The sequence below is a fragment of the Juglans microcarpa x Juglans regia genome, chromosome 3D (genome assembly GCF_004785595.1).
Source record: "Juglans microcarpa x Juglans regia isolate MS1-56 chromosome 3D, Jm3101_v1.0, whole genome shotgun sequence".
Taxonomy (NCBI): domain Eukaryota; kingdom Viridiplantae; phylum Streptophyta; class Magnoliopsida; order Fagales; family Juglandaceae; genus Juglans; species Juglans microcarpa x Juglans regia.
Window position 1 is genome coordinate 23,016,315 of NC_054598.1, and position 23,718 is coordinate 23,040,032.

Genomic DNA, 23,718 nt, shown 5'->3' on the forward strand with positions numbered 1-23,718 from the left:
ATCTGAGTGGCAATCATCATCTATTTTTATAGTTTCTCTTTTAACCATCTAGGATGAAGAATAACACTTCTGTTCAATAAATAGATACTTTCGTTTTGTTCTTTGAAGTTGTGTTAGATCCACTTCCTTCCCATCTGGAAGTCGTGTGTTCGTCGAGCCATGAACGCTCTTACTTATCAACATTAAAACATTAAAAATAAGAGAAAAGATATTTGCAATCGTGAATTGTGTAATTGTTGTATAATCGCTTTAAAAAAAATGAATAAAACATGGAATTTATATAAAAAAATTAATTTTTTAATATTAAATTTCACTATTTTTAAAAACGATTATGTGGTATTTATACACTTCACAGTTGTATATAAAATTACTTTTCAAATTAGTTCATATGATATAGTTTAGAATTTTGTTAGTTCAATAATTAAAAATATTGAAAGAATGACTATTTGAAAATATTTATATCATATTTTATCTGCGTGACATGATTTGATCTAGAAAATAAATTTTAAAATTTTAATTTTATAAATCAGATAATCAATAATAAAAACAAAAAGAAACAAAAGTGTTCGACTTTGTGGATTCATTCCCAGGACCCGATAGAGAGGGAAAAAAAAAAATAGAAAGGACAGAAAATTTGCCGTAACAGCCAATTGAAGTCCATTTCTATCAGAATTCAGTTTCCCCATTCATCGGCCATTTCTTAGGGGCATTCCATAGTTCCAGTTTCACGTCCCGACAGAACAACAAAAGCTGCGCACTTTCCAAGCGGAACCCAAAAAAGGTTCGGTTTTTCTGATTTCCAGTTACTTTTAGTTTCTCCACCTATTTATTTTCTCCTTGTAATTGAATTAGTAGCTGGAACATAGAGACAGATACTCACGTTCTCAAGTTTGGAATTTGGAGCAGTTATCTACGATGACTTTGCGCACTATAAACTGTTGGAGGAGCACAACAAACCACGTCTCTGCAACCCTCTTACCTTGTCGAAGTTCTACCTTCAGTGGTTGGTTCATTCACCGACTAACATATTGCGAACATATATTTCTTTTTAGACAAAGCAACAGTTATCTGTATGTTATTTTTTCGTTTATTTTGGGTGCTTTGATTTATCAAGTAGAAATTATATCTCATGATTGTCAAATGTGATTACATGTGATCAGGTGGGGAGCTCCTTCATCTTTATGGTGTGCAAAAGGTTCTACCTTCTAAATTGTTCAGGGTGAGATTCTCATTCTGTAATGTGATCTTTAAAATTAGAGCAAATACTAGATTTTCGTTTTCTATTGTCTTACACCAGCATAGTTCTTTTTTGCAGGGTTTTAGACTAAACACAAGGGCTTTTGCTAGTCGGAATTCGGTAAGGAAATCGAGAAGAGATGATGTACAACCACCAAAGAGTGAAGCAGATAATACTCCCACAAATGTTCAAGTTGACAGCATGGTTTCCTCTTTTGAAAATTCAGCTGCACAGAATTCTTCAACAATTCCTTCCAGGAGTACTGTGCTTCAGGCATGCACTGTCACTTCAGGATTAATAGCAGCTCTGGGTATTATAATTCGGCAGGTAGTCTTACTTTCTTGTGTCACTACCTTCGTGTTGTGCTATACTTTTGTCCAAGAGCTATTCCCTTGGAATCTTGGTGGCCACCTAGTCATTTTTCTCGTTTTGACGTTTGAATCAAAGGTTTTCACTTCATCCTCTTTTTACCGTTTGGATTCCTTCTTCTGTCAAAAGTCTGAAATTGAAGCAGGACAAAATATTTTTTGATAATCTAAACATGCTTTAGCTAGTTCCGCTTCTCTTCATGCTCTTCTTTGTGATACACAATGCATTCTTCTATCTGGCTATGCCGTGTCTTCCATTATGCTGTTTGATTAAAAAAAAAAAAGCAGCAGCCTCCATAGGACTTTCACTAATATAGACTATCGGCTATTTATGTTCATACCAGACACCAAACATCAGTCATTACAATTGTATTATGAATTAAAACTTTGTTACTCAGAATGCTTATTGGTTTTAGTTAGGACTTGTTGCTTTGAAGTAAACGAGTACTCTCAATTTCAATATAACCAAGATAAACAAATTGATGGGCAAAATTATGCTTAAATTTTCCGATCATCTGTGTTTTGATTGTTATTCCTTAATTGCGACTTGCAGGTATCTCATGTTGCATCATTGGAAGGATTGCCAATCCTTGACTGTTCTACAGAAGTGTCATGTATAAATTTTGTGTTCACTTCTTATTGCAAGTCTTTCATTGAAACTTTTGCAATTTTTGACATTGTTTAGGTGCAATATCTAGCTTTAATTTAATATGTCCAGTTGTGCAAGTAGTAGCCTTCACTTTCATGGCTAAGCCTGACATTTGATTCCTCATCTTAACCAGAAGTAATGCTAGTTATGAAGAGAACATCAACCAACACAAGGACCTGGCTTATGCAGTAAAAGGTGTGGGTTTGAAGTGGGGCAGGTTTATATTGCTTAGAAAACATGAATGAATAAGTTGATAAATACAGAGACAGCATAGGATGATGAAAATGAGGAAAGATTCATATTCTGATCACTGGTCAGGTTATGTCCAGTGCAGTTCAAATTGCCCCTTAAGGCAGCTTCACTTCAATTCTTCTTATGCTCATTCATTATCCTCTAATGGAACAATGCAAAAGTTGACACCATTTGTGTAGAATTTGGAAACACAGAACTTTCCTTGTTCAAAGATCTGAAAACTAATTTTTAGATGATTTTGGAAAGAGAACTTACTATATTAATGTAATCTTTTTTTAACTCTCCAAAGTGAACAAGATATATATTGAAATGTAGATCTCCCAGGTTGTTTATTGATTTTTTTCTCCCTGATAACAGTGCAGACAGTGTCATAGTTATGTAATTACCTTTCCAATATTTATTATTTTTCTTTTATACTTGCAGACTGGAATTGAAAGTTCATTAATTTAAAGGGTGTCATGTTTTCCCCTTGTGCAGTTGGTTTTGAGATGTGGCATCTTGAGTTGGTTACTGGATTAGTTGTACTCGTATCATCGTGCAGATATCTACTACTGAAAACGTGGCCAGATTTTGCTGAGTCTAGTGAAGCAGCTAATCAGCAGGTAGCTGTACTTTTTTTGTCCCCAGAGGGACTTGTCCAAGCTTCACATGTGCATGTCAGTAATTTTGTTTTTTGTAAATGATCATCTCTGTAACTGTCAGCATAACTTGAACTATATCTTAAATAGTTAAGGAAAAATGTATATGGAATTCTTAGGCTCATCCACTCACACTCCTCGCCCCCCAAAAAAAGTGACTATATTGGTTGAGCGCTGATCTTAAGTCAGACCTTATTCATGTCCACTGTTTTTAGGATTTGTTGTGGCTAGTGGCTACAAGTTTGTATTGATCCGCAACTGCTTTGGTGAATTCCACACCATCCTACTTCTAATGCAGGTCCTTTCTTCACTTCTGCTTTTGGATTACATAATCGTTGCATTTCTTCCCGGTATTAGTGAGGTAACAAGCATGGTAAACTATTTCCATTTACTTGATGTTTGTGCGTGTGTCTGTGTTTCTTTTTTAATTGTAGTTTATTGAGATTGTAGTTGCATATCTTGTTTGGCTAGGAACTGCTTTTCCGCGGTGCACTTCTACCACTTTTGGGATTCGATTGGAAGAGTATCTTGCTGGTTGCTGCAGTTTTTGGTGTTCTACACTTGGGCAGTGGTCGAAAGTACTCCTTTGCAGTCTGGTACTTATCTCCTTGACTTGATGGAGATTCATTTTGCAAAATTAAGTCTTGCTGGTTGACTGTCTGGTTTATTTAAATAGGCTAAACATATCCTCTTCATTAATCCCTGTAATATTCAGTATGCTCGTTTGGCCATTTCTTCTATTTTTACCGTCTTACATTTGGTCTGACTGTTAAAGATGATGTGACAAGTTCAGTTCTCCATTTAGGCCAATTTAAAGCATGAAGCATTCGCTCATCTCATTCTCCACCAATAATATAAGCGAACAACTTTAACAGTCTTTGAACCTCCAGCAATGAATTAGAAGAAGAAGAAGAAAAATCCACTCTCATTGTGCTTTAAGTAAAAAGAATTCTTATTAGTAGAATCTCAAAAAAGAAGTTCTGAATGTTTGGTTTGATGTCTATTGCTCAACCTTTGGCTCCAATCAATCCTATTCTGTTTGACATATTTCAGGGCATCTTTTGTTGGACTTGTATATGGTTATGCCACGATTGTGTCTTCCAGCGTCATCGTTCCAATGGCTTCTCATGCAGTGAACAATCTGATTGGCGGAATTTTGTGGAGATACACATCAAACACATCTGAGAAATCATGAGACAAATCCCATCTGATTTACACTACATTGGATAAGCATATCCAAAGCTGGTCAAGATGCATTCCTGTGTAGTGTGGTGTAAATATGTGGTACACATTGAAATTTTTACCAATGGACTTGTCTTGTATATGTAAATTCATGCACAACCATCTTAGTCTAAAATGCGTGTTGTAATGCAACAAATATCAAATCATTTAAGCCAATGTTAAAGCACTAACCTAACTTAAATCACATTTTTATCCTTCATATGGGGACATTTTTCTGTTCACACCCTTCAAATTAGAACAGAACTGCAGTTCTTAGGTCTTTGTGATGGTGGAATCCAATCTCCTTTCTCCCATTTCTCTCAAATGAGAAGTTTACTCACACGAAATTATTTAGCTTGCTTAGCCTAGGAAAGGAACACCTTTCATTTTCCTTGGAGAAAAGAAATGCATAATTTGAAATAGTCAACTTCGCCACATTTTTTAGTCGGTTTCTTTCCAATTAATGATTTGTAGATATATACTTACTCTGCCGTTCCAAAGAACCCAAAAACTGTTTTTGATTTGACGATTATGGGTGATTCCCAGTAACCATTTTTAATCGTTTGTTCGTGTTTCCTCTCATGGTTTCATAAGGCCTATGAGGAGGAATTTCTCCCTTCACCACAGAGTGGAAGGTGTTTCGTCTTGCTAGTCAAGTTGCTTCTGTGTTTTTTTTTTTTTTTTTTTTTTTTTTTTTTCCTTTTCTTTTCCTCTTTGTTGAACTACTAAGGCTCAATGGTGGAAGATGTTACAATTTTGTGGCACACTCTGTCTTATGGATACTAAGAAAGGGGGCATTGTTGTAACTGATGACGAAATACAATACTATGTCTAAAGTTTGGAAATTTATTCAGGATCTAACAGTTACAAATATGGGGGATAATTTATTCATCTTTAAATTATCTTCTCATGTTAATCTTCAGAAGGTATGGGAGGGTCAACTATGGTTGTTCGACCAACACCTTATCTGTCAACTATTTTTTGATGGCCTCACGCCTTCCCGTCTTCTTCCTTTTCATTCCAATCACTTATGGTCCAACTCCATAACCTTCCTTTGGCTTGCATGAATACCACTATTGGGTCTCAATTAGGATCAATGATTGGGAGAGTTATTCATGTTGATGTTGATGCTTCGAGTCATGGTTGCGGAAAGTTTCTGAGGGTTCTAGTCGAGATTGACTTGAGGAAGTCATTGCGAGGGACAATGCCCGTTTTGCAAGACCAGAAGGTCTTTGTGCCTTTCCTTTATGAGCGTCTCCCAAGGTTTTGCTTCTCCTGTGGTATTATCATGCATGGTAGTTATGGTTGCATGCAAAAGATTGTCTCTTCCTCCATAAGTGTCACCCCTTCCAGGCAATATGGATCTTGGTTGCCAGCATTTGCCTCCTCTGCACGATCTAGTGTTGGCCAGTTCATTGGCAGCCCATCAAAGCATTCTGTTTCTGACTCTCTGGGGGATCCTTCACCAAACAATACCACAGGACAGACCATGCCTCCATACCCATTGACTCTATAGGGTTTCTCCCTTAAACAAGTACCTATCCAACCTGCCACATCCCCACCTTTATATACTGTTGCATCCCCTGATCATTCTGTTAATCTCATCCCATCCCCTCCATCCCTGAGCCCAACTCATCCCACTCCTAGTCTCAATGTTGCTCTTGTTGGCAAAGAGAATGTTACCTCCTGTGCTAGTCTCAATGATTCAGTAGAGGGCTCTCCCATGTCCCTTACCAAGTGGAAACGATAGATTATGAGGATTGTGAATGCTGAGGTCTCATCCTCTTCTGTACCTACCACTAACCCTCGCAAGAGGAAACCCCCAAGGGTCTGTGCCCCCCTTGACCCTAATACACTAAGACTTACTAGGAGACACAAAATGGCTAACTTGAAGTTGTATCCATTGGCGGAGGCTGGCAAACAACCCCATCGGGAGCCATGAAGCTTTTAAATTAGAATTGTCGGGGGCTTGACAACCCTCAGACAGTTCATGATCTTAACCTTTTGGTTAAAACTAAACAACCTAGTATCTTGTTTTTTTATGGAAACAAAGATACATAAAACTAGGATGGATAAGGTGAAGCATTGGCTATGTTTTCAAGGCCTCTTTGATGTTGAGTGTATTGGACATGGGGGTGGGCTTGCTTTGCCGTGGAAAGATAGTATCTCACTGGACATTCAAAGTTACTCACAGAGGCACATTAATTCTCGGATTATCTCTTCTACCACTAATGTTCCATGGATGCTAACTTGCTCCTATGGACATCCTGAAACTAATAAAAGAATTGAGGGATATTAAATCCTAAGGCACCTGCATACTTTGGATCCTCATAAGTGGCTATGTGTTGGTGATTTCAATGAGATATTATTTCACGATGAGAAGGTTGATGGTGCTCGAAGAAGTGACAAACAGATGGATCTATTTGTTGATGTTTTACATGACTGTCATCTCCATGATCTGGGATTTCACAAGGGTTAGTTTACCTGGTCCAACAACAGAACAAATGGTCAATTCACTAAAGAAAAACTAGATAGAGCAGTGGCATCAACTTCCTGGGGCAGTGGCTAATGCGGCCACAACTGCGATGGTTGCTAGTAAACCAGAAACTGCCGATAGTGGAGGATGAGGTCTTGGGGAAGCGCGCAATAGGTCTCGGGGTCTATCTCAGTCCCCCTCCAACGACTGCCGGTAAAGTGACGGCCGCAGAAACGATGGTGATGCCTTCGCTAGTAGCAGAGGCTCGGAGCTGTATGGTTTCTTCTTGCGATGGGAGGCTTATAGTAAGCCAAATAGTGGAAGAGGAGGAGTCTCCTCCACTATGTGGTGCTGCGGTGGCTTGAACCAACCAGAAGGTGCCGATTTGCATGGTGGGAGAGTCTCCTCCCCAAACGGAGGCCCATGGCCATCCTGAGGATCATCTAGATAGTATAGTCGTGGGAAGTCTCAGTTTTGAAGCTCATCCAAGGACTAAAGGGGCAGGGGCGGAGGTGATTGATGATGAGCTTTCTCAAAGTGAGGTAATGATGGTCCTTGAGACTTTATCTCCCATTAGTAATGTAGTGGTTGCATGGGAGGGCAAGGATTTATTTAGGGAGGAAGAAAGGGCGACTCCTAATTTGCAGTGGGCTTCCAGTGATGGGGAACCAATACCGTTAAACCGTGTGCTACCAAATGAGCCAAATGTTATGGATTAGGTGTTTCAAAAGGTGAAGGATTTGCATCGCTGGATAGGCATGGAATATGGGGCTATGAAGAGCAGTTTATGGCTCTACTTACTACAATTGAAGCGAGTCATACACAGTCTAAGAAATCAGGGTCGAAAAAATAGTAGGAGCTCAAGTGCCTAACTTGGTCTTTGAATTATGAAGGAAGCTCAAGCCATGAAAGATCCAAAGGAAAAGGGTATGCTTATCCTTTATGAAGCCGAAAATTGTGTCTTGGAACGTCCGAGGGTTAAATGAGGTGAATAAGCGGCTTCGCATAAAAAACTTGTTGCGAGAATGGAGGGTGGATATAGTATATTTGCAAGAAACTAAATTGAAAAGTGTATCTCGAAGTTTAATTCGAAGCATTTGGAGTTGCACTTATGCGGATTGAGTTTATCTAGCTTCGAATGGGGCTTCAGGTGGAATTATAGTGATGTGGGATAAAATAGTTGTTGAGAAAATGGAGGAGTTTGTGGGGGAGTATATAGTGGCATGCTCTTTCAAGAGCGTGGCAGATAACTTTGTGTGGGCTTTTGCAAGTTTATACGATCCAATTGTAGACGACGACAAACGTCTCTTATGGGAGGAACTCGCTGGGTTAAATAGTTGGTGGGAGCTTCCTTAGTGTATAGGAGGGGATTTTAACGTAATAAGATTTCCTAGTGAACGATCGGGAGAGAGTAGGCTATGCCCAGCAATGACAGAGTTCTCAGATTGTATCTTTGATTTAAACTTGATGGATATTTCTCTACTAGGGGGTTCCTTCACTTGGTCAAATAATCAGACATGGTCACGGCTAGACAGATTCCTAATTTCACCCGAATGGGAGGTGCACTATCTGGAAGTGTGATAAAAGAGGCTGCCATGTCTTTGCTCGGACCATTTTCCTATATTGTTGGATTGTGGTGGCATTCGAAGCAGGCGTCGATACTTTAAGTTTGAAAACATGTGGTTGAAAAGTGAAGGTTTTGTGCATAGGGTTAGGCAATGGTGGTCTTCTTATCAGTTCCATAGTAATCCCTCATACATCCTAGCTTGTAAGCTAAAAGCTTTGAAAAATGACCTTAAGCTTTGGAATTCACAATCCTTTGGAGATATTGGGGGGTGAAAAAAATCCATAGTGGAGGAGTTACAACAGTTTGAATAGTTATTGGAGGCTAGAGCCCTTTCACCGGATGAGATATTGCGCAAGTCAGAATTGGTGGCAGAATTAGAAAGAACACTATCCTTAGAGGAAATTTCTTGGCACCAGAAGTTGAGCTTTGTGGTTGAAAGAAGGGGATTGGAGTACTATGTTCTTCCACAGAGTTGCTAACTCTCATAGAAGAACCAATACCATTTATATGTTGAACATTAATGGTATGGAATGTAAGGAGGCCCTTGTGATTCGTGATCATGTGGTGGACTTCTATGATCAACTGTTAACAGAGCATGTGGGATGGAGGCCAAAGCTGGATGGTCTTGTTTTTTACACTATTGTGCCTCAAGAAGCCTCTTGGTTGGATAGGCCTTTTGAGGAGGCGAAAGTGTATGATGTAGTCAAATGTATGAGTAAAGACAAAGCTCTTGGCCGAGATGGTTTCTCGATGGGTTTCTTCCAATCTTGCTTGGAGGTGGTGAAAGTGGACATTATGAATGTGTTTCAGGAAGTATTCTTGGTTGGAAAGTTTCAGAAAATCCTATATGCTACTTTTATTGCGTTGATTCCAAAGAAGACGAGAGCGGTGGAGGTTAAGGATTTTTGACCCATTAGTCTTGTGAATGGGATGTATAAAATTATATCCAAGGTCCTTGCTAACAGACTGGGGGCGGTTTTGGACAAGATTATTTTGAAACCACAAAATGCATTTATTAAGGGGCGACAAATTTTGGATTAAGTCCTTATAGCGAACGAGGGCCTGGATAGCAGATTAAAGACTGGCTCCACAGGTATTATTTGTAAGTTAGATATGGAAAAGGCATATGACCATGTCAATTGGGATTTCCTCCTGTATTTGTTGGGGAGATGTGGCTTTGGGCCTAGGTGGCGTAATTGGATTAGTTTGTGCATTTCCACAGCCAGATACTCAGTATTGATTAATGGTTGTCCTACCGGCTTCTTCAGTAGCTCTCGAGATCTAAGGCAAGGAGATCCTTTGTCCCCACTTCTCTTTGTTATTATTTTGGAGGCTTTGAGTAGGATGGCATCGGCGGCAGTTACGCACGTATTTGTGATTGGATTTCCAATTGGTGATCCCAATAGGTGTATTATTTTGTCTCATTTACTTTTTACAGATGATACACTCATATTCTGTGAGGCAGATCAAAACCAGTTGAGGGCTTTGTTGCTATGCTTTGAAGCAGCATCAGCCTTGAAAGTGAATTTTGACAAGTCGGAGTTAGTGCCAGTGGGGAACGTGAGTAATACTAGGCAGCTAGCTAGTATTCTTGGGTGCAAGGTAGCCTCTCTTCCTATTACCTATCTAAGATTACCGTTGGGGGCTGCAACAAGGGCCTCATCCATATGGAATTCAGTCATAGAGAATATAGGAAGTAAATTGGCAGGGTGGAAAATATTGTAGTTGTTGGGAGGTGGCCATTTGACTCTTATCAAGAGCACCATTTCTACCTTACCTACATACTTTCTATCTTTGTTTCAGCTGCCTGTCAAGGTAGCGGCTCAGATTGATAAATTGTACCATGATTTCTTATGAGGTGGGCTAGGGAATGAATTCAAATTTCACCTGGTCAGCTGAGATAAGGTGTGTACACCACTCTCATCTGGTGGTTTGGGTATAAAAAATCTGAGAACTTTCAATCGGGCCCTGTTTGAAAAGTGGTTATGGAGGTATAATAACAAGACAGAAGCCTTATAGAAGCTGGTGATTGACTGTAAATATGGAAGCATGTGGGGGGGGGGGGGGAATGGTGTACTGAAGAGGTGTACGGGGCTAGAGGTATGGGAGTTTGGAAACACATTAGGAAGGGGTGGGGGAATTTTAGTAGCCTTTCTAAATTAGTGTTGGGGAGGGGTTTCGCATTAAGTTTTGGAAGGACATATGGTTTGGGAATTAGGCCCTAAAGGATACATTTCCAGTTATTTTTTAGTTGGCATGCAACCAGGAAGTTTCAATAGAGGACGTTATGCTTCTAACAGGGGACCAAGTACAGTGAAACGTCATATTTAGTAGAGAGGTGCAAGACTGGGAAGTGGAAACCTTTGAGGCGTTTTTTAACTTTCTTTATTCTATGAAGCTGAATGGACAGCAAGTCGATAGGCTGTGGTGGACTCCTACGGGTAAGGGCATTTTTCAATTCGATCCTTTTATAAGTCCTTTTCCCAAGTCGCCAATACCCCGTTCCCATGGAGGAGAATTTGGAAAAATAAGGCGCCTCCGAAAGCGATCTTCTTTACTTGGACAACAGAGTTAGGGAAGATTCTAACTACCGACAATCTGAGGAAGCGCCATTTAGTCATTCTAGACTGGTGTTGCATGTGCAAGAGATCTAGCGAGACAATGAATCACCTTTTGCTACATTGCGAGACTACTAGAGTCTTGTGCATTGAAGTATTTAGCCGGATAGAGTTAGCCGTTGTTATGCCTGCAACGGTGGTAGATCTATTGGCCAGCTAAACACTTCCAAGAGGAGTTCAACAAATCAAGGCGGTGTGGAATATGATCCCGATCTATATTATGTGGTGTATATGGCAAGAGCGCAACGATCGGACTTTCGAAAACAAAGAGCGGTCCTCAGAGGAACTTAGAACGTTTTTTTTTTTTCCGTACTTTATTTCTATGTGTCATTGCTTTAGATTTTAATGGCATGACTTTTCATAACTTTCTAGTTTCCCTTACTTCGACCTAGATAGGTCTTATCTCTTGTATACTATCTTGTGTACTTGGGCTTTGCCTATCTTTATTAATATATCTTTGATTACTTATAAATAAAAAAATGATATGGTGGAATGAGATTTTATAAGAGCTGTGCTTCTCAAACTAGGTTTTGCACCTAGTTGGACAAACCTAATCTTAAAATGCATTACTACTTCTTCCTTTTCTGTTCTGGTGAATGGGGTCCCTCATGCAAGATTCTAACCACATAGAGGTTTAAGAGAAGGATGCCATTTATCCCCATATCTCTTCATTCTCTATGTTGAGGTGTTGAGCTCTCAGTTGTAAGCTATAGAACATCATGGTCTTCTTACTAGGGTGCCAATTGCCAAAGGTCAGATAAGTATGAGCCATCTGTATTTTTGTAGAGCTACAATGGAAGAATGGGCCTCTTTAAACCGAATCTTGGGCATCTATGAAAGTGCCTCTAGACAGCAGCTTAACAGAGATAAAACTTCCTTGTCTTTCGGTAAGAACACTAAGCCAACAACTAAAACATATCTCAAGGAGGTGGCATGATTGAAAACTACTACAAACATAGATAAATATTTAAGCTTTCCCTCTTTAATTGGTTGATCCAGGGTGGCTGCCTTTAATGGTATTGTTGATAGAGTTGGTAAGAGACTTAGTAACTGGAAGAATAACTTTCTCTCATAGGCTAGGAAGGAAATCCAATCAAAGTTGTCTTTCAGGCCATCCCAACATACTGTATGAGTGTGTTTTTGCTCCCTCTTTACCTATGCAACAAGCTAAATTCTATGTTTGCTAATTTTTTTGTGGGGCCACCAAGACTCACAATAGAATTCATTGGAAGAACTAGAAATTATTAAGCTATGGGAAAGCTGCAGGTGGTTGGGGTTTCGAGACTTACACTGTTTCAACCTTGCTCTTTTAGCCAAACAAGCTTGGAGGTTCCTTGAATTTCCTACTTCACTATCAAGTAGGATCTTTAAGGCCGAATATTTTTCAACCTCTTCAATTTTACAAGCCAGATTAGGGTCTAGACCTTCCTACATCTAGAGGAGCATTTATCAATCTCTTTATCTGCTGAAGGAGGGTCTCATTTGGAAAGTTGGTGATGGGACTCAAATCAGTATTTGGCATGACACAAGACTACTCATGTAAGGTTCAATCCCCTATTTCAGTTGTAGATGAACATGCTAAGGTTGTTGAGCTCATTGAGGCTGGTGGAACCTAGATCTTCTACACTTGATTATTAATGAAGAGGATTTTCAAGCCATTGTTGAACTCCTTGTCAGCATGTTATCCAAGCCAGATAAGCTGATATGGAGAGGTACTTCTATTGGTCAATTTTCAGTAAGAAGTGTCTATCATCTGCAAAAACAACTACTTGCTTGGTCAAATGGTGGTACTTCTTGGGAAGACCAACAAGGGGCAATTTGGAAGACACTTTGGTCTTTACCAACCACTAATACAGTTAAAGTATTTCTCTGAAGGGCCTGTGCTGATGCCTTACCTACGAAGCAAAATTTGTTTCATAAAAGAATAGCAGCTGACTCTCTATGTCCAGTTTGTTTGAAGAGGAAGCTCCGGGTCATATATTGTGGTCGTGCCCCTAAGCAAGAGATGTTTGGTCATTGCATCAAAATCCTTCTAGAAAGCTGCTATCACAACCAATGATTTTGGTCAAGTGTTTGAGCAGCTATGCAGCCGACTGTGCAACAAGATTTGATCTTGTTTGCTATCTTATCTCGGATGCTTTGGTTCAGGAGGAATTCCCTTCTTTATAAGGGCACTTTTTTGCCACCATCTTCCATTTACCATAATGCTGTCCGAGCCCAAGAATATTTTCTTGAAGTTATGCATCCCTCCTCTACCCATCCCTCCCTCCCTCCCCCTCTTCCTTTGCAATGGCAAGCCCCTGTTGATAATTGGCTTAAGATTAACTGAGATGTGGCTGTTCAAACAGACTCAAATAAGATTGGTGTTGGGATCATTATTAGAGATTCTAGTGGTTTTGTTCTGGCCAGCCCGATGAAACCATTGCATTACTGTATTGAACCTTCCATAGCTGAAGCTCGTGGGTTGCTTGAGGCTACTGCATTTTGCAAGGACCTTGGCTTAAATTTCTTGGTCTTTGAAGGTGATTCCCGAGTGATTGTTCAAGCGGCCTCATCCCCAACTCCCCATGATGGGCAGTTGAGCTGTATCATCACTGACTTTCTCCAATTGATGGCTATCTATGCTTGAAAGATCCATCATGTTAAGTGAGAGAGATCAACTGTGTCGCACACAAGCTGGCTCGGGAGGTACTTGTATTGAGGGAAACTGAACTTATTGACATAGATTGTATTGCTCCTTGTGTTTTCTCACTTATAGTGGCTGATAGCCACAACCTTATTTAACTAATGCATATCTTCTTTTTTGACCTCGAAAAAAAAAACCAAAAAACAAAAAAAAAAAAATATATATATATATATATATATATATATATATATATAGTAAAGAAACCCAATTTACAAAACTGCAAATATTACCTTGTAGAAGTCGTAGATTGTTTTTTTTTTTTTTTTTTTGTCATTATAGAATATTTTAGTTCTATTTTGAAATGTCTTTGTTTTGTTTTTATATTTTTATGTACTAGAAATATAAGAAAAATAATAAATATACGTCATTTTTTACTATATATGACATAATTATGTTTTAAAAATAGAGAATATTTTTATAAAATATCTTATAAAAATAATATTCTTTTATAAAAATATATTTATTATAAAATATATTGCGAGACAACCACTCGAAACATAATTGGGAAAAAGAAAATCTTTATCTTCACAATTTAGTTTGACCCAAAAAGGACGAAAACTTGTCACAAAAATCAGTGTCCGGTGGGCCCCTTATCAATGCTATGATTGGGCCATGTGTCCAATTTGAATGACTAATTAGGTTCTTAACTTTGGCAAAATCCATGACTTCCCCACCAAATTTTCTCACTCGGGTTTCCTTTCAGTCAAACACCACGTGGAAAATTGGAAATGGACTCAGAAATCGATGACGCTTCCTCTTCCATGACTTTAACCATGGATGTCACGCCTAGACTCATTGCTCTAATGCCTGAATTACCGACTTTTGATTCAGCGGCTTAAACGTCTTAATTTTACCAAGGAAAATGGCAAGCTGTGCAGTGGAAGGAGGCTGTGCTACTGACTACTTGGCTATTGCCATATCCATGCTATCTATGATCTTGTACGTTTTATGCATCTTCTTCTTTCTTTGTTTTTTTTTTTTCCTTTATTTTAACTCGACTCGTGGGACGTGGAGTCTTCGCGGCCGTCCTACTTGCAGTGTGTCTGTTTGATGAAATGTCTAATTTATTTCGGGTTTAGACCGAAGATTGGGAATTTATTGGCCTCGTTTCCGAAGTAACCTTGTTGTTATGGATCCATAAGCTATATCGTTACTTTGTTTATTGTTTCAGGCTTCTCTCACGGTTCATTTTACCCTTTGTGGTTCACAAAGTTCCTCGGACAAAAAACAGTGGCTTCTGGATTCCAGTAATCCAAGTTTTTGCTAGCTTCAACCTTCTGTTGTCGATTGTGGTAGACTATATATTTCTTTGTTATCGTAACTATGTTGTTGATGAATTTATCACCAAAAAGTTACTGTAGTTGGCATTTTAGTTTTGCAATTGTTACCATACAGTTGGCCCCTTTTTCCATGCAGATGTCCGTCAATTTCCTCAAATTCAAGAAGAGGCATTGGTGGCAGTCTTGCTATGTTTGGGCAGGTTAGTCACCGCTTATTTCATCGTCAAGGAGCTTTTAACTCACTTATTTAGCTTTCAGTTTTGTATTTTTGGCAAATGTTTTTTTTCTTCAGAGGATTAATTTCGAGTTATCTTTTTGCTTTCAGTCTGGTTTGAAGGCCCCCTTGGATTTGGTTTGCTGCTAAGCTGTCGTTTGACGCAGGCCTTCCAACTATATTACATATTTGTCAAGTTAAGTAAAGGCTTCAACTTACTTCCGTAGTTAATACTTGACTGCAACTCAACAAACCTTGCCTTCAGGTGGTAACTTGGCCCTTGAGTCAATGATCTACTGCCTGTAATCGCCCCTCTCGGTCCTATCCACCCATTTAAAACCAAAGCCAAGATCCTTTGGAGGCCCTCTTGGAAACCCCAAGCCACATATGGGGCTCATATACTAGAATGACTAGTCAAGGTTACAACTAGCGTCCCTTGGATAAATTATAAAATGCAATAACTTCTCCTTCTCAAGCAATGTGGTTTGGGGTTTGATCTGTGGCACCAAGAATGGACTTGGCCGGGAAGGTTGTGAATGGGATGCCACACTACATGAGAAGGATAAGTTCTCACCCTTTATAATGAATCTACGAGACTCCAACTATAACCTTAACTAGTCATTTTCTAGTATGGGCCCAGATGTGGCTTGGGCCTTACAATTGCAATAATAGATCCTAGTAAGAGTTTTGACAGAAATTAAGTAAACATAGTCTCCACTTAGGGTTGGAGGAAAAAACAATTGTTAAACCTATAAAAAAATTTGTTAAAAAGTACTTGGAGTTGGAGAAAATAACACAAGAGTTTTGCCAAATGACAGATTTTTACCCTCTTCTTCTCCATCCACTAAGTAGTGAATACCACAATAAACTTCCTAGTACCATCCATTACAGGCATAAACGTTAACTTCCTAGCAGTTCATTGAAGGTTACAACCGCCACCACATTGTTTTCCCTTAACACAACGTGTTCAGAAACCGCATGTTGCTCCTCACGGCTCTGTTCACATGAAAGTTCAACTCATTGAGCATATTGTTTATCACAGAAACTTTGGGTTGGGTTTAGGATTCTTTGGGGTCTATCATGCTGGTCGATTGTTCTGTGAGATAAAAACAATAATCATGTCCACAAAATTAACTTATGTGGACTAGGCTACAGAGATGACATTGTGTCTTACCCAAGGACTTCAAGCCATGACTTGTTCTTGTCTGGCGAATAAATTTTTAGCCGTCATATTTTGCTGCGCTACTTCATCAAAGCTGTAGTAATTTGTTTATGTGTAACTATTTTTTTTATCAGAAAAAGGCTCTAATTATTGCTAGTGATATTTCAGGAGGCGTTTACCACCAATAAGATCTTATATAATTCTTCCACTTATTCTATTGCCATGGATTGCTGGGGCTGCATGTAAGATTCCCTAAAGTGATTAAATTTATATATTTGGACACTTATCTTGTCATGTTCTCCTATAATGAAAAATATATATATTATATGAATTCTAATACTGCTGAAATTGTATTTGCTGTGTTTGGCTCTGACTGCCCTTTTGCGATTCCTTCTTCCAGTATTCCTTAACATAATCTGTCTTGAGTGTCCTCCGGTTTCTTCTTCTAGTTTCCTTTTGCATTTTTGAACTCTGTAGCAGCTTATATTACCACTGACCTCAATTGTTCTTTCTTATAAAATTTTCATATTTATGCTTACAACAGCCAAGGCTTGATGCACATTTCTTAGCATTGTTTTCTGGGGTTTGATTTGTATATAGCAAACACTTTTATGAGGTAGAGGCATTGAAAGAACATTAATTTTTTCTATAACTAAAAGAATTTATTCATGCTAATAGAAGAATAGGCACAGCCCAATTACATGGGAAGAATACAACTGGAAACACCTAATTAAGAGGGAGAGATAGATACAAGGTAATCATTGAGAATGAAGCCCATTGAAACCATTAGCTTTGGAATAACATTATTATGTAATCTGTCACTGAGAGCACTAGTTCCAACACTTTGGAACTTTTTCTTTTGCCTTTTCGCCATACTTCTGGATGGAGCTCCAAGCTTGATGTTCTAGGACATTTTTTTTTTTAATTGTGTTCTCATAAATTTCATAATATGCTTATCAACAAGGGAAAAAAATTACAAAAATTATATATGATGGGTTGTGTAGCAGGGGAACACAATTCTCAAGAAAAATGACACATTTTATCCCTGAAGCTTCTTGATGAGCAAGGTGTGCACAACAAAATTCATCAAAAATGTCCTTGAGTGACAATTATTAAGCCCTATGTTTTCCTGTTAACACAAATGTCTTCCAAGTTATATTCTGCCGTTTAAATTATAACACTGTTTTCGCTGAACAATCTGGGGTTATTTTACTTCATTATATTCATGCAAGTTATTTTAAGTTTTCTCCTGCCTATATGGCTTGAGATGTCTTGGCAACTGAAGTTCTTGTCTATACATCTCATAGTTTCCATCCTGGAGCTCTTATGAACTGGCCATTATTACATAGCTTTTCATTCTTCTTGCTCATTACAATATCTAGTTTCTGAAAAGATTACTGACCTTTGCTGTAGTTATCCATATGAAGCAGCCTCTAAATCCTAGGTGCCATATGGGGGCTCACTGGATCATTCCAGTCATTTCACTCCACACATCATATGTTTCAGCTTTAGTTGGATTCACTGGGGCTGTTCGGCATATAGACTTCAGGTTTGATGAACTCAGAGACCTCTGGCGAGGAATACTTGTCTCAGCATCTTCCATCGGTACACTTTTCTCTAGTTCTACTAGGCTCTTTAATTTTTCTTGATTTGCTCAATATTCATTGGTTGACATATTTATTTATTTGCCCTGTTTGGGGTTTAGTTTCGGGGAAATTACCTGCAAAAATTCAATGGAGAAGCCAATAATGGATGTTGGCAACTATGCAAATGGATCTGCCTCTAGATATCCTATAAGGAAGCTAGGCTTTTAAGAGCATATGTTGTAGTCTCCATCATCTTTCCCGTTTCCACTACTCAACTGTGAAAAAAAGTGGGAGAGGAAGCGAAAAAGAAGGGGGGGGGGGTGTTGGGGGGGAAGGTATTGGCAGTGAGTTTGTTACTGCCTTGTCTGGCCATTATGCAGGTTAGAGGATAAGTGCATGTATGACACCATGAAAGATAGAACAAAGTTCTGTAAACTTTCCTTGATAAATTCGTAACCAGCTGAAAATAGGTTAATGCCTGTTGAATCTATTTCTTGCATTTCTCTTGTACACGTCCCATGTACTACCCTTCCTGATGTTGTAATATAGCATATAGAAATTTGATTAGGTCAAGATATCTCACCTTTTTCTTGGCCTTCATCTGTGCTGTTTATCACTTCCAGGATTATGGGTCGCTGCTTACGTCTTGAATGAAATTCGTGATGATATCTCATGGCTTCAGGTTGCCTCCAGATTTCTCCTTTTGATTATGGTATGCTTTATTGATTCTTATCTCTTCTTCCTTATGCATTTTTCATATTGAGGTTTTAATTTATTATTGTCTTCAGCTCATGTGTACTTGCTAACATTTCTCAGGTATATTCTACAGGCAAGTATTTTAGTGCTAGCTTTCTTCTCTATGTCAAGTTCACAACCTCTACTCTCACAAATCAGCTTAAGGAAAAGGGAGTCTCGAGAGTTTGGGTCAATGGGCGAGGCTCTGGGTATACCTGACAGTGGACTTCTACAGCAGAGGGAACCAGCTCAAGTCATAGATCCTAATGAACCATTGGATAAGCTTCTTCTAGACAAAAGATTTCGCCAGTCCTTCACGGCATTTGCAGACAGGTGTTGTATTTCTCCTGTAATAAACTTTTTGGGTATACCTTTGTGTGGAAATTATTTTTTAGGCTCATTAGAGCTACATGAAAAGAGGAACTTGTCATTTTCTAAGTAACTCCATGTAGAAAAAGAAGGAGCTTTAGAAACTGCAAGATATTGCCTGGCCCTTTTTCTTTAGAAAGAATTGGAAAAGAAATAAAATTTTAATTTTTTTTTTTAACTTTTTGTTTTCTTCTTATTTGCAGTTGTTTGGCCGGGGAGAGTGTGCATTTCTATGATGAGGTGCATGAGCTTGGTAAAATATCTCTAGATGACTCTGTAAGAAGGATATATATGGCGCGACATATTATTGACAAGTACATAGTTGCAGGTATGTGGCCAGAGATATTCCATCTACAGTATTAGCTCCTACATTACATACTAATATGAATTAACCCAATCTTCAGTAATCTCTGAATACATCTGTTCATATGGCTTCTTTTGGGTTGTAAATGACTCAATTATAGGGACCTCAATAGAGTAGAGTGACTCAATCAAGAATGATGTTCATGTGGTAGTTTCGCCAGGAGAGATGTTCTTACATCTGGAGAACTGTAACTACTTGTTCTTTTTGTCTTTTTCTGTTCCGGCATGATATAAATAAAATATATAATGCCTAATATCCTTGCAATAGATTGCTTGACAAAGAAATGCTTCATGGTATTTTCCTCACACAAGAACACATTATTTGGTAATAAAAAGGCCTAACTCTTCGAAAACTTGTTCAAGGTTACTCGAGTAACCTTGCCTATAAAAAAAAGGTTACTTGAGTAACCTACTACTCGGATTGAGATATAGGAACTGATCCCCAACAACCTACCACTGAGATCAACTTGATACTGTCCAGCAACTCGAGAAAAGACAAATAAAGAGAATGTTTAAGCTTGCTAGTCAGATAAACATGCCAAGCTTGTGTAGTTTGTTTCTAGTCCTACTCATGTGTGTCCAGCTGTTGTGGTACTTGTCTTCCTTTCTTTTCAGTAGTGCAATTCTAGCATCTCGGTACTTGAAATGTTTATCTTTAAAGTATGGCAACCCCCCTTCTCTATCTCTAACGCTCCAAGAGAGGACCGAGCCACATTTAGGACATACTCCACTAGAACTAGTCAATGGTACAATTGGGGCCCCATTGAAATCATTATAAATGGCAAGAACTTTACCCTTCCAAGCAATAGGGGATCCTATACAAACCACTAACAATTACTACCTAGTATGGGCATCACACCCCAGGCTTGTGGATGTTTGATTTGTCTTAGAAAATTTTTCTCAAACATCCTCTCTGCCATAACTTCGATTTAGTACCCTTCGTTGATTTTTTATGCAATTTATTTCAACAATAACTCCCTGTGGTACGAGTTATTAGAAATAGGGCCCTCCGTTAATTTTCTGTCCATCAACGTTAATGGAAAACATATGGCCCAATTACAAACCACAACATTTAATTTAATTCTTTTCTTAAAAGAATTAAATTAAATGTTTTTCAAAATAAGAAATATTTTCTAATAAAAAACTAATTTGTTATATTTGAAAAAGAAAAAACTTAGAAGACCATCCCATGGGGTGGCCAAAACTGGGAAACTGGCCCTCCCATTGCTCCCACATGGTGGCTGCATCTACACCACGGGGGGTTCAAGTTTTTTTATTAATTTTATGATTTTTAAAAAACTAGACATCAATTTTTTTTAGAAAAAAATGTTTCTTATTTAAAAAAATAATATTTTTTTGTAAGACAAAATTAGGTTGATATGTGGCAGTCTGTGATTGGGTCATGTGTTTTCTGTTAATGGTGATGGAATGAAAAGTTAATAGAGGGTCCATAGGGTCCTGAATCTAAGTCAGTCATAGCACAGCAACAAAGTTTCCTTTGTCTTACTTCTTATGAGACTGGGCATATGAGCATATTTCACCCCCATTTTCAATGTCATTTTTTACTTATAATTTCATGCCATAAGAAAGCTTGTCCTTTATAAATTAGTGATTGATGGTTGAAGCATAGTTTTTGTTTTTGTTTGAACTATATAATAACATAGGTTCATCACAATCATGTCTCTATTCGAGAGCAAATAAACTTTATGGCACTATGTCAGTGCAAGATCAAGATTCTCTAGGTTCTGTTCAGCTCAGCAAATCATATCCCATTTTACCTTAGAAGCTTATCGGAAAATTCTTCCTTTATCTATATTTTTTACATACAAATATAGGTGCGGCAATGGAGGTAAACATTTCTCACCGAAGCCGACAAGAAATTTTGACCACTGCTGATCTGGCGCACCCTACTCTCTTCAGTAATGCGTTAAATGAGCTGATGCAATTGATAAAAATGGTATGTTATTTTACCCAGGTTAATGCAATTTTGCTGGTTTCCTTTAGCTTGGTATCATGTCTGAGTATGCTTTTCTCCCCTCAAGAATTTGGCAAAAGATTACTGGTCATCCATGTACTTCATGAAGTTTAAAGAAGACGCCAGTATGAGATCCAATGACCGTGAGCCAGAACAGATGACAGGCTGGAACTTCTCTCCTAGGTTGAGTTCTGTACATGGTGCTGATGATCCCTTTCACCAAGAACACTTTTGTAAGAGCTCAGGCATCGACGTTCATGATTCAGACATACAATTAACTAGGAATGGTGAATAGTTATGCAATAATTTTCGAGCTCCGTTTTATTACTTGGATCTGCATCAGTAGAAAAATTAGGGTTGGCATTTTTCATTCCTAACAAAGTGGCTTGGAATGCCTTGGAAATGAAGCCAATAAGATGAAAATGGAAAACAAAAAAGAGAGCCTCAGCGTTTGGGGTTTGCTTCTAAGAGGGAGTGGATGGAATGAATGAATAATGGGGGAAGAGTTGCCGTTCATGCGTTTGGGATCTTGCATTGCATGTCCATTTTGTTCAATCTCTGAATCTCCTTCAAGAATGGCAACGGAGAGCCTCAGCTTGTTGGGCTTCACAGGTTGTTGGATCTAGTTAAATGTATTTCCTAGTTCAGATGTTAAGGGTTTGGTAGCATTAGTAGACGAGTTATTTACAAAAAATTCTTTTGATCCAAAGAATTTTTAGGTAGTTCTAGAGTACAAATACATGGTATTTTCATCCTCATCCTATATGTCATGTCATTAAAATTTAATACTTACGTAGGAAATTTTAATAGTATAATATTTTGTAATAAGATGAGTGTCACATCATTTATACTATGGACATACATAAAAAGTTTCCTTTAATCAAAATATATCTTTATACAATTGAAATTATTCGTAATTACCAAGATTAGTGTTACCTGAACGCTCTCGTACCTTTCTCTGATGGTACACTTTGGGTAGCCTGCTATCCCTCATTCCATTAAATTACCATGAATAGATAGGAGGATTTTGAAATGGACTCTTTTTTTTTTTTTTTTTTTTTTTTTTTTTTTTTTTTTTTTTTTATGTTGGTTTTTTGTAGGGGAGTAAGGAGTTCGGATCGAAGTTGAGATCAGTCAGTTTTGGTTCATCCAATGTAAAATTTTCAATTTTCAATCCAGTCTTGGGATTGGGTTTTTCTACCATTTTTATCTAATTTATCACCATTGACAATATAAAATGTTAAATATGTAATTACAAATATGCTATCAATTAACTAACCTATCACCATTAACTAATTAATAATATCTACATCTATGATCTAACTAAAGTTATTAGATAAGGTGTTTGTAAAATACCTAAGTTGCAAGTACGTATAAAACATATGTATAGTCAATGGCAATTATTTATTAATCATATAAAAAAATGTAAAAAGTTTAATATAGCCCATAATGCATTAACTATCATAATATAGTTACATACTTTAAGTTAATAACAAATTAGCAATTAACATTATAAATATAATTATAATTAATTATTTTTTTTAATGAGTTAATTTTACTAATTTAAGTCATTTTTTTTATTAATTTATGTGTCAAAAAGAGAGAAGAATTAAAAAAATGGCTCTTACTCATTAAAGAAACGGCGTCATTTAGTGTAAATTGGACCTAAATAGCACCGTTTAGGTCCAATGGCAAGCAAAATATAAATTGAGTTATGTGAAACGATGTTGTTTCACGATCTATTTTTGGGTTTCGATATTGAAACCCCGTTCTGTTTTGGGGTTTCATATCGAAACCTTGACCTATTTTCGAAACTCCAAATTGTTTTGGATGATTTGTGCATGGTTTTAATTGTTGTAATGATCTTTGCTTCATTTCAGATTTTTGTGAGTTTTGAGGAATGAAAAATCAGTCAAATTTTAGTGCTAGCTATCATACCCCTACCCCAACTCCTAATCCTACTCCTACACCTGCCATTAACCTTATGGACCCTACCCCTACACCTGCCACTAACCCTACTGGGCCTACCAGTACCACTGCCCCCTTGCCCCAACAAAGCAAGAAATCGGTTTCAATAGTTTGGACTCACTTCACCAAACTAGAGGGTGGTGATCCCAATAACCCACAAGTTAAGTGTAACTATTATGGTAAAGTGTATAGAAATCACTATAGGAGGCATGGTACATCCCAATTAAAGGCTCACTTAGAAGAACAATGCAAATAGAGTCCAATATTGAAATCTTTACAAGAGAAGAGTCAATCTAGACTAAAGATTAGACTTAAAAAAAAAAATCGGATGAGAGTTGTGGCGCCCCCAATCCC

General features: G+C 38.0%; 2 protein-coding genes across 3 annotated transcripts; both read left to right on the forward strand.

Annotated features, from left to right (window-relative positions):
* The first annotated feature begins 654 nt into the window (after positions 1-654).
* Positions 655-4,570, forward strand: LOC121256553. Of its 2 annotated transcripts, none has more exons than XM_041157394.1 (9): positions 655-781; positions 853-1,003; positions 1,161-1,219; positions 1,316-1,564; positions 2,159-2,219; positions 2,984-3,108; positions 3,443-3,505; positions 3,616-3,740; positions 4,198-4,570. In XM_041157394.1, the coding sequence occupies exons 2-9, from the start codon at positions 916-918 to the stop codon at positions 4,337-4,339; spliced, it is 912 nt and encodes a 303-aa protein (XP_041013328.1). In that variant the 5' UTR covers positions 655-781; positions 853-915; the 3' UTR covers positions 4,340-4,570. The 2 variants fall into 2 exon arrangements, with proteins under 2 accessions (XP_041013328.1, XP_041013326.1); XM_041157392.1 differs by having other exon boundaries at positions 907-1,003.
* Positions 4,571-14,350: 9,780 nt separating this feature from the next.
* On the forward strand, positions 14,351-22,297 carry LOC121255774 (regulator of G-protein signaling 1). Its single transcript, XM_041156273.1, has 11 exons — positions 14,351-14,651; positions 14,884-15,004; positions 15,129-15,192; positions 15,318-15,402; positions 16,537-16,610; positions 17,782-17,973; positions 18,578-18,666; positions 18,784-19,022; positions 19,262-19,386; positions 21,257-21,378; positions 21,464-22,297. The coding sequence occupies exons 1-11, from the start codon at positions 14,575-14,577 to the stop codon at positions 21,689-21,691; spliced, it is 1,416 nt and encodes a 471-aa protein (XP_041012207.1). The 5' UTR covers positions 14,351-14,574; the 3' UTR covers positions 21,692-22,297.
* Positions 22,298-23,718: the final 1,421 nt, after the last annotated feature.

Bases quoted from the DNA above. Each gene is read 5' to 3' on its own strand.
- LOC121256553 (XM_041157394.1), top strand. From the start codon at position 916: ATGACTTTGCGCACTATAAACTGTTGGAGGAGCACAACAAACCACGTC. The intron at 2,220-2,983 runs GTATAAATTTTG...CCCCTTGTGCAG, and splicing joins CTGTTCTACAGAAGTGTCAT to TTGGTTTTGAGATGTGGCAT. The intron at 3,506-3,615 runs GTAACAAGCATG...TTGTTTGGCTAG, and splicing joins TTCTTCCCGGTATTAGTGAG to GAACTGCTTTTCCGCGGTGC.
- LOC121255774 (XM_041156273.1), top strand. From the start codon at position 14,575: ATGGCAAGCTGTGCAGTGGAAGGAGGCTGTGCTACTGACTACTTGGCT. The intron at 15,005-15,128 runs GTAGACTATATA...TTTTCCATGCAG, and splicing joins ACCTTCTGTTGTCGATTGTG to ATGTCCGTCAATTTCCTCAA. The intron at 18,667-18,783 runs GTATGCTTTATT...TATATTCTACAG, and splicing joins GATTTCTCCTTTTGATTATG to GCAAGTATTTTAGTGCTAGC.